The sequence below is a fragment of the Oryza glaberrima genome, chromosome 4 (genome assembly GCF_000147395.1).
Source record: "Oryza glaberrima chromosome 4, OglaRS2, whole genome shotgun sequence".
In the NCBI taxonomy this organism is placed as follows: domain Eukaryota; kingdom Viridiplantae; phylum Streptophyta; class Magnoliopsida; order Poales; family Poaceae; genus Oryza; species Oryza glaberrima.
In genome coordinates, this window is record NC_068329.1 from 24,599,332 (window position 1) to 24,612,745 (window position 13,414).

The 13,414-nt window shown below is 40.8% G+C and overlaps 1 protein-coding gene across 1 annotated transcript; it reads right to left on the reverse strand.

The window, feature by feature from the left end:
• Window positions 1-4,954: 4,954 nt before the first annotated feature.
• Window positions 4,955-12,812, reverse strand: LOC127769916 (anthocyanin regulatory Lc protein-like). Its single transcript, XM_052295576.1, has 10 exons — window positions 12,732-12,812; window positions 12,561-12,663; window positions 11,996-12,169; window positions 11,407-11,661; window positions 9,748-9,844; window positions 9,502-9,516; window positions 9,035-9,094; window positions 8,060-8,797; window positions 5,400-5,810; window positions 4,955-5,270 (listed from the first exon to the last, which is right to left on the reverse strand). The coding sequence occupies exons 3-10, from the start codon at window positions 12,109-12,111 to the stop codon at window positions 5,202-5,204; spliced, it is 1,761 nt and encodes a 586-aa protein (XP_052151536.1). The 5' UTR covers window positions 12,112-12,169; window positions 12,561-12,663; window positions 12,732-12,812; the 3' UTR covers window positions 4,955-5,201.
• Between the last annotated feature and the right edge of the window lie 602 nt (window positions 12,813-13,414).

The following is a 13,414-nucleotide window of genomic DNA, read 5'->3' on the forward strand; positions in this document are numbered from 1 at the left end:
AGGCTTTGTAGTCCCGGTTGGGAACCCCCTGTAGTCCGGGGGTATGACCAGGGCTACAAATCCGAGACTAAAGATGGGCATCTTTAGTCCCGGTTAAAATAAGAGATAATCCAAGAAATGTCGTTGACAAGTGTTCAAATTCCAGAAATACCATCGACAAGTGTGAGTTCCAAGAAATGCCATCATACAAACGGCGATGGACAGAACCCTAACGGCGATGGCATTTTTGGGACAAAGTCGTTTATACGATGGCATTTTTTGGAACTCACACTTATCGATTGCATTTGGACTTAGACGCTTGTCAATGGCATTTCTTAAATTATCTCTTAAAATAACCGGGACTAAAGATTCATCTTTAGTCCCGGACGGAGTAAGTTTTTTTCTTTTTTTTTCTATTTCACATATCTCGTGCCCGATATCTCCAAATCATTACAAAAATATCATCTCTCAACATCCCAAATCATCCAGAACAACATTCTCAAATCAAATCATTCACAACAACATATTCATTCTCAAATCACAACAACATTCTCAACCTCAAATCACAGATTGAATGAACAAATTATTCTCAACAAACAATCATTCACAAATTAAATCACAGATATTCTCAACAAACAATCATCACAGATCTTCTCAACAAACAATCATTCACAAATTAACAAGGAAAAAAGAAAAAACAAGGAAAAACGTCCCGCGGGCCGCCGCCGGGCGCGGCCCCGCCTGCCTGCCCGCCGCTGCCACCGCCCGCCGAATAGGAGGGGAGGGGAGGGGAGGGGAGGAGGAGGAGAGGAAAGGGGAGGGGAGGGCCCGAGGGAGGAGGAAGGGGAGGAGGAGAGGGGAGGGCCGGGAGAGGAGGAAGCTAGGGGATCCATCCAGATCGAGATTATCCAGAGGAGAGAGGAGGAGGAAGTCTTATCTAGATCGAGAGGAGGAGGAAGTCTCACTGTGGGACTTAACCGATCGGGGACGTGGGAGGGAGATATTTACTCCCAGTTGGTAACACCAACCGGAGCTAAAGATGTGTAAAATCAAAGGTGTTTTTGATTATTATTCTGTGATGAACAATTGGGCATTGGAGATTATCGGTTTTGTTATTTGGAATTTATTCACGAAGTAGTTTTGGAGATGATTGGATTTCATAGGTGAATATACAGGTACTGCTGTGATTTTATGTGGACCGGTCAGACCGGGCTCTGGTAGCCGGTCAGACCGGCGTATAATGCGCGGTCAGACCTGCGCAGCCTGCGATCTGACCGGCCGAAAATGTGTCGGTGTCGGTTTCGGGTTGTTTATTTGGATATCCGAGTTTATTCCATGATTATGACTTCTAGATGGATACTATACGTATGTAATACTATTGTTTGCTGCTAATGAGTCAAGTTGGAGATAGCTTGGTCTCGGAATATGGTTTCTTTGTTTGTTTCATGTGTAGGTGACTCGATGTCTCGGGAGAGTATTTGCGGTGATGGACCAGGAGTCGGCTTGGGGATAAGACGACGTCCGTGGTGGTCAGAGATCATGCGGGATACTTAGGCTAGAGTTGATGCACGTGGTTGATGGAGATTCCATATGGCATACGATGGAGGAATTGTGTGCGTATGGGATGCGGAGTCGAATTTGGAAGGAGTCCAAATTCGGTACGTTTGGTTATGTAAAGTTTCTTTCTTGTACGAGTGGGTTTCCTAAGGTGTTTAGGACTCCTAGTATGAGTTTGGTTCATGGCTTTAGGCTGCCTACCTCATGTATAAATAGAGGGGGAGCGTGAGGCTTCCTGGTATCGCTTTAGAGAGCAATTGAGTTGAGTTTTGAGTTAGGGTTTCGAGTTTAGTCGAAATTTTTGTAAGGAGTGCTGTTGGTGCACTTTGTAAACACAGAGAGAAGTAATAAAGTCGTCATCCACTTTAAGAGTTCTTCGATTTGTGTTTCACCGGGTTTCGGCGGTCTAACCGGCAATCTACCGACGGTCAGACCGACGGCATCGCGGCGGTCAGACCGGTGGCGTACGGGCGGTCAGACCGGCGGCATTCACTCGGTCAGACCGACTAATCTACTCCGGTCAGACCGATCTCCATCGATTTCGAGGGTAACTTTTATTTCCGCTAAAAGTTTTCGATTTTTGGGTATACCAACCATTCACCCCCCCTAGTTGGCTTAGTTCTTGTGATTCGGTCCTACAAGATAGATTTTTAGTCCCGGTTAGTGTTACTATTCGGGACTATAGATCCCCGGCGGCCTGACATCCTCTGACACAAATAGAACTGAGACTAAAGATCATTTTATAGTCCCGCTGCACTTTTAAACTGGGACTAAAAATGGTTTTTAGTCCCCATTTTTAGTTGAACCGGGACTATTGTGGAATTTGGCCGACCGATTAAAGATCGTTTTTCCAGCAGTGTGTCGCTATACTGACATAGTGTCTAGATTGATTAACATCTACATGAATGTATGTGGGTAATATTAAAAAGTCTTACATTGCGAAACAGAGGGAGTATGGTTGTCTTTAGTTCAGCGCAAAGTTTGGATTTTGGTTGAAATTGGAGATGATGTGACTGAAAAGTTGTGTGTATATGACAGGTTGATGTGATAAAAAAGGACTGAAGTTTAGATCCAAACTTTGTATCTAAACACAGCCTATGTTATAATCATCTCCAGTTATTTAGCTGTGTAAATATTCAATGCACCAATAACGCGTACTATGGTAATCATTTTCCTCCGGTAGCATATATGAGGTAGCATTATCCCTGAGTGTATACTGTATACCGCTAGCACATGATATCAGCTAGAGTATAAGAGATATTCACACAGCGCCCGCGTGATCTTAATTTCAGAATAAGCCGAAAAAAACTGAGACAAGTCATTTTAACAGCTAATCATTCAGCTTTATCATTGAGCACACAAGATCCATATACTTATATATGGTTCAGAATTTTATAAACCAAAGATAGTTATAAATGTCTACTAATTAAAGATGATTACGTGTATATTTCTTAAGCAATTGATGAAATTAATCTGGCCTTCACTTTAACAAATACATAATTATTGGCTTAAAGCAAATAACCACTCTGCCACCCAAAGAGGGGATATAACTTATTCAGACGACAATCCTATTAGAAAATCTTCTGTTGGCAACTTTTTTAATAAGTCGACAAGCACGATCGCAACACCTAAAGTCTTACGGTGATATGGAGTTGCCAACCACCTCGATATAGCCAAAAGGCCAAATCAAAATGGGTTTTGTAGAAAAACAGCTAAACCGGCTAGCGGAGCCGATTTAGAGATCAAAATCAGCCTCTAGGTTGATTTAGATCGATATGAGGATAACTACCCATCTTGTGGGCAAAACGGAAAGTTTTCATGACAAACCTACAAAGAGGTGTCGCACTCTCGCAGCGGCGGCAGACAATTTATGGCGCAAATCGGTAAAGATAAATTAAAACTAGGGTAAAGTAGAAAACATGACTGAAAAGTAAAGATAAAAGAAAAGGCGATTCAAGTATATTGTGTGTTCTGGGGATTACAATTGAACCGGCCTTATCCCTTAAATAGGGATTGGTCTTGCCCTATACAGGCCCTCCTCCACGTCCAACTCGAGATAGAAACCAAAGAAAACCTGAGACATGCCTTTCCAAGTAAGGAAACCCGAGATCCGACGAAAATAGACTCGGGGCTCAGACCCTTACGGTCTAACGGGCCACATATCATATCGAAGTTCAGACCACGATCAGACTACCCACATACCTGCGGTCTGACCGGCCCTGTGAAGGAAACCCGGCACTTTCTAAACTTTGGCAGTTTTTCCCTATTTCGTACATAGGTGCCAAATTTAGGTATAAACATCTTCATCATCCAAAGTTAACGAAAATCTTAGTATCCAAATTTCGGCATGTAAGATTAACCGGATACGATGACTACAACAATTAACGTTGCTCATTTTTTGTCCTCAAACTACAGAAACTTTAACTTGTAAAAGAAGCGCTTGAATGGGAAGGTAAAGGAAAATCAGACGCAAAACACACGTCCCACCACTATCGAACCTGATCAACGGCAGAATCCGCCCATCCCCGCGGCCAGCCGCTCTCACTCCTCGATCGCGATCCTGATGAGGTAGCAACATATCCTCGCAGGGCAACCCGCATGCATGCCTCTCCGATGCCCGCGTCGTCGTCCTTCGGTTGTTAATGACGACGACCAATATATTAGATCCAACCCCGGCCGGCTCGCGAGATCGATCTCAGTAGCACGCATCAAGAGAGAGAAAGAAGCGATAGGGAGAGGAGGAGCGAAAGACGCACCGGAGAGGGATCCTAGCTCCGGCCGCCGCAGACGACAGATCGCTGCAGGGAGAAGGGGGGAGCGCCCCGACCGCCGTCTCGGCAGTCGGTTCATCGTTGCACGAACCAACAGATGTGGGAGCTTGTGGGCTAACAAATTCAGGCGCTCGCGTTGGGATAAAAGAGGCCATGGGCCTGAGAACCGATATGGGCCGGCCGGTTAACCAGTAGTAGGTCTGAAAAATCAAGAGTATTTCAGCTAAATTGCGTGCTCATCATATCATATGCATGCAGATTAGATTACATATTTCGCCCTCCGCTCCTCGTTAATTATGTGATAGTGGTGTCAATATATACTCTAGAGTTCCTATTGCATGCAAGTATAGAGCGATAATAGACATTTGTTACGGAATTAAAAAAACAAATTGCAAAGAGGAAATCAAATTTGCATTATTAATTTCTGAATTAACTAGAGAGATTTTTGGTTGCAAGTTTTCACCACTACACATAAAGTCTCCATTTATTAGAGGAGTAGCATGTAAGGATGATTATGGTTGAGAACTACAGAGTCTATCTGTGACTTCTATTTTTTTTTACTGTATGTTTTGTTTAGAGAGAGGATAGACAGTGGTCGACGTTTCACGTGTCAGAATTTTAGGGAGTTGGTGATGGGGTGGCAGATTCATCACTTACCATCCTCACTGAATTTTAAAGGAGTAAAGATATAAGAAATGTGGTGTACATATATATGCTACCATGCAAGATCAAACGTTGTTGTATGATATATATGCATGTCTAACTATTACTTACAACAGATCACGAGACTAGTAAGGAGGCACTGATCAGAGCGACAAGATTTATTTCCCGGTACCTCCTAAACAAGATGAGAGCAAATGACCAAGACGATACTGATCTCAACCTTCTAGCTAGCTAGCTTGCTATAGCTTTCCGGAGAGCTTCTGTAATCATCCCAGGTTCGACGGCAGCAGATGAGGCAAACTGCATCCATGCAACAATAATATGGCCAATATCAGAACTCCAAACAGACGTATAGATACAGAGATTGATAGATAGATAGACGATGCTGCATTTCTGCTGCGAGCTCTACTTAGCCGCTGAGATGACGACCTTGGCTTGTATCTTCAGTCCAAGGAGACCATCCGATGTTGATGCCTGCACCGAGAGGACATCCAGGGAGACTCCCTTGATCGCGTCGAACACTCTCGTCATCAGCAATTCCTTCCATTGGCATTGCAGCTCGAGGAGAACCTCCTTGTTGTCCATGATGGTGACGTTCACGTTGCTCACACAATGGCGCCGCTCCCCGTCGGTGTCGTCGTCGCTGGCCACCTCCGGCGCCGGCGCCTTTCTCTTCGCTCCTGCAGAAACCTTCTTCCCAGTGATCTCATGGCACTTTCGCCTGCTTCTTGTTTCCAATGGACATGGCGATGGTTGGCTGCTGGATTCCAGCTCTTCCACTCTTTTCTCCAGCTCTTTGAGGTAGGCTATCGTTTCTGCGAGAATGGATGCTTTGTCCACCTGCAGCACGCGACATCTCGTGAATTCAAATCATCTTGAAATTCCATTTTGGAAGCACTAAATAGCTAGTACTACTCCAATTACCTTGACAAATTTGGTTCTAAAAAAATTACTAGTACTACATCCGTTTCATAATGTAAGTCATTCTAGCATTTTCCATATTTATATGGTAATGAATCTAGATTCATTAACATCAACAAGGAAGGTAGCCCGCGCATTCGCGCGGGTATGTATCGTAGGGCTGTATTGCAAACACTATAAGGATGGGATATAAGCCAAAGAATATTTGTTGTTCAAGAAAAAGAATGGTAAAATAAATCATACATCATTGTATACACTGTAATTAAGGAAATGTAAATTATCTAACAATAAAAAAATATATTTACCGTAAAATAGATGGTAGATTTTAATATACTACTAAATATGATAAGAATAAGAATATCTCTTATATTTAAATAAAAATTCCTTTGTCGTGGTCATATATAAACTCCTCTATTGTTCTTGCTTCAAAAGCTATGTGCATTTTTAATAAAACGACATTAATACCACTAAAATAAATTATACATTATTAATACATGTTCATCACTTATTTCCACATCTATGTATAAATAGTCTAAACATACCACTTCAATCGAATAATACAATAACACCGTTAAAAATAGACATGAATGTCTCTCTAACGGATAAAGTCGACTATAACTGCCAAGGCTTTCTTATGTAATGCCCTAAAACATCAGTCCCACATCGACGTAGCCGTGCCCCCAAAGACCAGCCTATAGCATCATTTAACACTTAATTCACTATTGGCACACCCACAAATGATTCTATTAGTTAGTATGTCCCTTTATATGCATTGCCTACAGTAGCCTTTCACCGATGCCACCTTAACTCAACCATATGTATACCCTTGCAATATTTACGATAGCATAGTAAATAATATACCCTGCATTGAAGGACGGAGAGGGACAGAAAGGAGGAGGTGATGAAAATAGTTATAATTTTTGCCCCCTACTTATTTCTGTATAGTATTATTTTTAGCAAAATCGTAGTTTAAAGGCTATTGACAACACATAAGTCTTATGTCGGACGGCTGGTTTGATGTTTTTTTCTTTGATTAGTATTTCTTTGATTTTACTATTGATATATTTTTTGATTTATCGTTTTTCTCCATAGTATATGACGTAGGTAATTAAGTTTTTTTTTCCATAAAGTGAGACGATCGTACAAACTATACGTACGTACGTTATTCTTTTTGGATGGAGATTAGCAACGAGGAGTTTTAATAGATTTAATCCAACGATTTAAAATAACAGGTCCACCAATTTAAGTGAAAATTGAAGGTTGAATGTTTTTTTCTCTGATTTTCTAGGATTTATCTAATTTATTAGAGCGCCAAGCATATACATTCCACATGTGATTCTACAAACGCTACTAACCATCATGTGACAGTATAATAAATCAGATAAAATCATAAAAAATCTAAAATAAGTCTAACTATCGATTTTAACTTAAAGATGATAGACCCATTATTTTATATAGTTAGAATTATCTTTAAAAAATAAAAAGGCGTGAAACGTACGTGAGACATATACGTGAGACATGCATGTACGTACGTATCTATTTGTCCTTGTCGCTCCTCACCTCCTCTGTTTTTTAACTGACAGAATCATATAAAAACTCAATAATTAGATAGAGGTCACATGATCTAATTTTTAATTTTTAAATAACAAAATATGTGTAATATAGATCTTGAATTTGGTATTTAATTGATAAATAACACACCAGTTGAAAAAAATGAGAAAAAAATATGTAACTTGAGAATTATGTAGATTTAGATAATCAATTATTATCATTTTTATATATTAAGTGTTGGCTATAAAATAGGAGAAGTTAGCTTAAAAAAATAGGAGAATAGGGGAGAGTTCGGAGGGTGTGGAGGGGAAAGGAGTACGTGTACGTGCGTGCGTACGGTGGTGAGGATACTAGATTTTTTTTTCTTTTAGATGGAGATTTAATTGGCAAAATTAATTAGTGGGTCCATCTTTTTTTTCTTAATTTATTAGAACGCCATGTGGCGGCTTATGATAGTTTGTAGGAGGCCACGTGGTAGCTTGGGAGCGTTTGTAGAAAGTTTAATGAACTTTTAGTATATAATAGATTTGAATGGAGATTCATTATCATCAATATGAATATAAAAAATACTAGAAGGACTTACATTGTGTAATGGATGAAGTAGTAATTAGTATTACCTTGTGAATGGACGGGACAACTGATTTGAGAATCAGGAACATCTCGTTGAGCTTCTCCCGGCGCCTTCTCTCTGACATGACATGGTTCTTGATGCTGCTTCCTTGAGTCGTCATCGCCGCCGCGCTGCTGTCACCATTGTTCATCCAGGCACCGGCTCCGGCGACAGCTTTCTTCAGCAACTTCTGTGGCGGCTCTCCGCTGATGAGCGGCACGGCCTGCACCTCGTCCGAGTCCGCCGTCCTCTTCCACGCCACAAAACTCGACGGCGACGGCCTGCAAGATCCATCAATGGAGCTAACGTCTAAAGCGGCGACGACGACGTCGTCGACGTCAGTAGCTTCCGCCGCCGGCGCCTGATCCGGCGCCGGAGAAGACGTCGGGACTAGCTGAAAGGACGACCAGGGATCCGCGACCGCCCAGCTGCTACTGTCGTCGTCGAGAGGGCGCACGACGTCCAGCTCCTCGCAGAGGCTGTAGAGCTCGCCGATGTCGTCCATGGTGATCTGCTCGAGGTCGTTGTCGGCGTTGGGCTCGCACTCGGCGACCTCGCCGCCGGCTACCGCGTGTGGCTCCCCCGGGACCGTCGTCGTCGTCGCTTCGACGGCGGCGTTGCCATGGTCGAGGTCTTCGAAGACGACGATGTCGGCGTCTCCCGCCTCCGACGAGAACGCCGCGCGGGGCGGCGTATCCCAGAACGACGCCGCGATACGGTCGACGAGAGCCGGGTCCTCCGAAATCTAGCAAATTCACAGTTGCTAATGATTGTTAATTCGAATATTTCGAAACAACATCCGTCGAAAATTTGATCATGGCCGGCTGGGCAGGGGATCAGCACGATCGATCGAGTTGCTGTGAGAGAATAGCAAGGAGAATGCATGCGTGCTGTACAGCTGTTCATCAGCAGCCGATCATGCTGTACATGCATCAATGCATTTTTAGATCTTGTATGTTTAGGCGGAGTAATTGTAACTTACCGGATCAGTGGTCCCGAGCTCAAGGACACCATGCATGATAAATGGCACGCAGACGATTGTCTGTAAAACAAGTTACAGCTGCAATAAGAAACTGTGAAAGTACACTTCAATACATCAGCTACAGCGCTATAGTCAGCTACTCCCTCCGTCCCATAATATAAAGGATTTTGAGTTTTTGTTTACACTATTTGACCACTCGTCTTATTTAAAAAAATTAGATTTTTTTTACTTACTTTATTATTCAAAGTACTTTAAGCACATTTTTTCTTTTTTTATATTTGCATAAATTTTTTGAATAAGATGAGTGGTCAAAGAGTGTAAGCAAAAACTCAAAATCCCTTATATTATGTGACGGAGGGAGTAGTAAACTTATATTGGCTACATATATTTTAAAATGACATTGTTTTGCTATGGAGAGAGTAGCTATACGCATGCAGTATTTCATAGTATGACGCATGAAATTGTACCTTAATAGATGCACTCTGTGAAGTTGGTAGATCAGCATGCAGCACCATCGTCGTCATACATAATTAAAAACAAAAAAAAATGAGTAATCGAGAGACGATGTGGCAATATCGCGTGAACGGGAGATTATATACATATGAAAAGGGAGAAGAATATAATACAAATTCTTAATTTATAGATATTGCCATTCAGAGCGCAAGAATTAATAGGTACTAAATGGTACTACTCATGTAGTAGTAACTCAGTACCTTTGCTATAAGCGCGCGATGGAATAGTTTTCTATCTGCAGACTGAGCGTTTGTCAGCCAAACAAATTCATTGCTTGCGAAGCTTTTGCCTGGCAACCTGACACGGTTCATCAATAGCGAGAGAACAACAGTTCGTTACAGTATACTAGCACAATCATATCAAGATACTGTAAGAGACTGGCAGCAGGCTGCAGCCTGCAGGTTGACCAGCTAGCAGCCTCAGGCAGAGTTTAGTTTCCAAACTTTTTTTAAAAAATTTTCAATTTTTTTATCACATCAAAACTTTCCTACCCAAATAAACTTCTAACTTTTTCATCACATCGTTCCAATTTCAACCAAACTTCCAATTTTAGTGTGAACTAAACACACCCTCAATTCATCTTCCATTTGAGTTTTCATCTAGCAAAAAAGAAAATATCGGGGAATTTATCTCTCCCCCAATCTCATTTTTAATTTCAAACCTCTTAATGAGCATTGTGGTCGTGGGTCACGTCTTTTTTTTAAAAAAAAAAACTGGAGACATGAGTCTTGAATTCTTGATCGCGTTATATGGTCTCAATAATATAGTACTTGCTTCCTTTTCTAATATAACTACATACAAAAATTTTGTGATATTAGAAAATATACTACTAAGTACAATCTACTAATCTAAAGCCGACGGTTATGCCGGCTTCTGATTAGGCCATGTGGCCCCCATGGCTTATCAAATAAATCTTGGATTTCGTCTTAAGGAAAAAATTACAGGAGATCAAGAAAAATAGAAAACTACAGAAGTGTTTAGGGATAATTCTATAAGCAAATAGTACCTTAATAGTTCTTTTTTTAAAAAAAAAGTAGTACCTTAACATCACAACATCCAGAACATTCCGATTAGATGGGATCAAAAGAATGTACCCCCACATATGCTGGTCCCCTTAAAACTTGCGTATAGAGGATATACGTTTGCATATTGGTAAGAATTATACCTTTTTTCCATATTATTCTTTTTTCAAATTGGAATATCACAAATATTACATTTCATATATCTTTTAGAATTGATCAATAAAAATAAAACTAATCTTGTAGATAACCCCATACATTTAATCTAGCTCTTAAGTATATGAATTTCACATACTGTTGGTCTATCCATGTGATCAATTGACTTATCTTACACCACTTATTCTAACTTAACTTTGTGGAATCTGTCTAACTAAATGATTTCCAATGGGTACTATTACCATGTGTTCTGGTGGTAAATTTCATTCCAATATTTTCTTTTTTTATTAGCCTCTTTGTTTCTGTTTCTATAGTGTAAAGTCTTCAAATCTCTTAAGAAAAAAAATGATCAATTTATATATCTCGAACAGGACCAACAATACCACCACAGGCTATATTAATTGGTGCGCCAACCAGCATGTCTGTTTTCTAGTTATTCCTCCATGAAAGAAAAACCAGAATAGGACATCCCCCAACTAGGTTAAGTTTTTTTTTTTTTTACGAAGGGTGTAGCCAATGCGTGAGAAGTATAATTTCTCTTCAGTGCCTTTAGGGATTATAATTTTCTACTATCATGTTTTATGCAATAAAATAAAATAGGTGCAGTCTCTTCATAGTGGATTATAATTGGTAGCATATGCAAATGAAATAGTGTGCTCTGTGGAGTGAAGTTACCATACGCACCCTTGGCCGGGGCCGAAGGCGTAGGTCATGCAGACGACGTAGTACCATTCCGTGTCCCCGAGATCTTCCGGCAACAGCGCAGCGACGGGCCTCCTCGCTCGGTGGCCGCACTCGCCGGAGAGGAGAGAATCGTAGAGCTCCCTCAGCTGCTCGCTTCTCTGCAGGACCAGCTCGTCGGCCGTGAGGTTCATGGAGTTCGTGATCTTCCTCGTCTTTATCTCGCCGTTGTAGAAGCCGTACTTCCAAGTCAGAACTCTACAAAACAAAGTGACGAAATTATATGTACGAACTGGATTTTTTACAGCCCAATTAAGTGTGTGTGTGCGCGCGCGCGCGCGCGCACTACTGTACATGCATGCGCGCACAACCGTTTGTTTGTCATTTCTCATGTATCAATCAAATAATTACAAAACTTTTTTCGAAAAAAGGTTACAGCATTTACAGAATAATCGTCTATACCATCTTTTGTAAAATTTCAAGATATTTATACATGGTAACATGGATTATGTAGAGATGTAAAGATTTCTTGAATTTATAGGTAGTGGAAATTAAGGCGTGTCATGCATGATATATATATATGGTCTATTACCCTGGGCGGCTGGTTGAAATGGACCAAAATATGGCATACGTCCAATTGATGCTCCTCGCTGCAGCAGCAAGCTGGCTCCTGAAGTTCTTCCCGGATGGCAGAGGGGTCTCTTCCATTAATTAGTACTCCAGTAATAGTAGTATACTTTACCACACACTGTTATATGTATTTTTCCTGCTTGTATATATATGCATACGGTAGTAAACTGAGGTTAGTACGCAAGAAAATGAATAGCATATGTAGAATAAGGCATATATGAACAAATTTTTATATGTAACCATTCTATGATAGGACTGCCTCTATGTGTGTAAGGCTAGCTAGCTAGTGCATGCATGCGCTTATATTAAAGGTCGAACATAACTTTAATTACTTCCAATTAATAATAGGTATGCCTCTATGTGCGTTAAGCTAGCTAGTGCATGCATGCGCTTATATTAAAGATCGAACATAAGTTACATAACTTTAATTACTTCCAATGAAGCTGGTTAGGTTTCTTAATAAAAAAACCAAAAACTAATAGTAACAAACTAAAAACTGAAAATATAGGAAGAAATAAAGCAATAACCTGTAAATCAGATACAGCGACTATCAATGAAATTGGCACGTACGCTGCTGCTGGTTCGTCCAAACAATCCTCGATCCTCGTCAAAACAAAGAGGAACTCTTCCCTAAGAAAAACAAAGAGAAACTTAGTTATACAGATATGGAAAATAAAGGGAGTTAGGGTATAGCGTACCTTAATTGCAGACGCTCGCAGACCAAGAACTCGCGATCAGGGAGTGATAATCGATCGCAACCAGAGTGTCGTAGTGTCGTGCGTACGTTTTGCAGAGGAAGATGGATTGAGCTATATAGTGAGTGCTCCTCCTCACCAGCAATTAAGCAACAGAGGCTCCCATCGGTTGCCATTTTAACTAAAATGGCTTATTTGGCTTATTAGAAAATTAAAATTAATTTATAAGTAAAACTTTTGTAGATTTGTTCGTAGCGACTTAAAAGCCAAAATTAACAAAAATTACGTTAAAAACATTTCAAAATCAACTTCAAAATTAAGTTCAAAAATTCAAATTTTGGCTTATTCTTTGGCTGTTTAGGCCAAACGATGGGGCTGAGAATCTGTGCCGACAAATTGAAGTAGATTTGTATTTGACACTGACAGAAATATACAGCAGAGTCGCGAGGTACTATTAACAAAAGCAGGGTATACCACCTGTGAAACAGCACTAAACCAACATTTTAACCAAGATTAGCTCGACAGGTATTTGCAGCTGTACGCCAACAGTATGCTGGTGGCCCTGCTAATTATTTTTCTCACTGCGCTTACGTAAATTTGATAGCGAGAGTCCGGATGTGGAGGAGAGATCTAGCAGGGAGCGGCAGATCGAGAAGGGTATTTATGGCTGATGGAGAAACGTACTC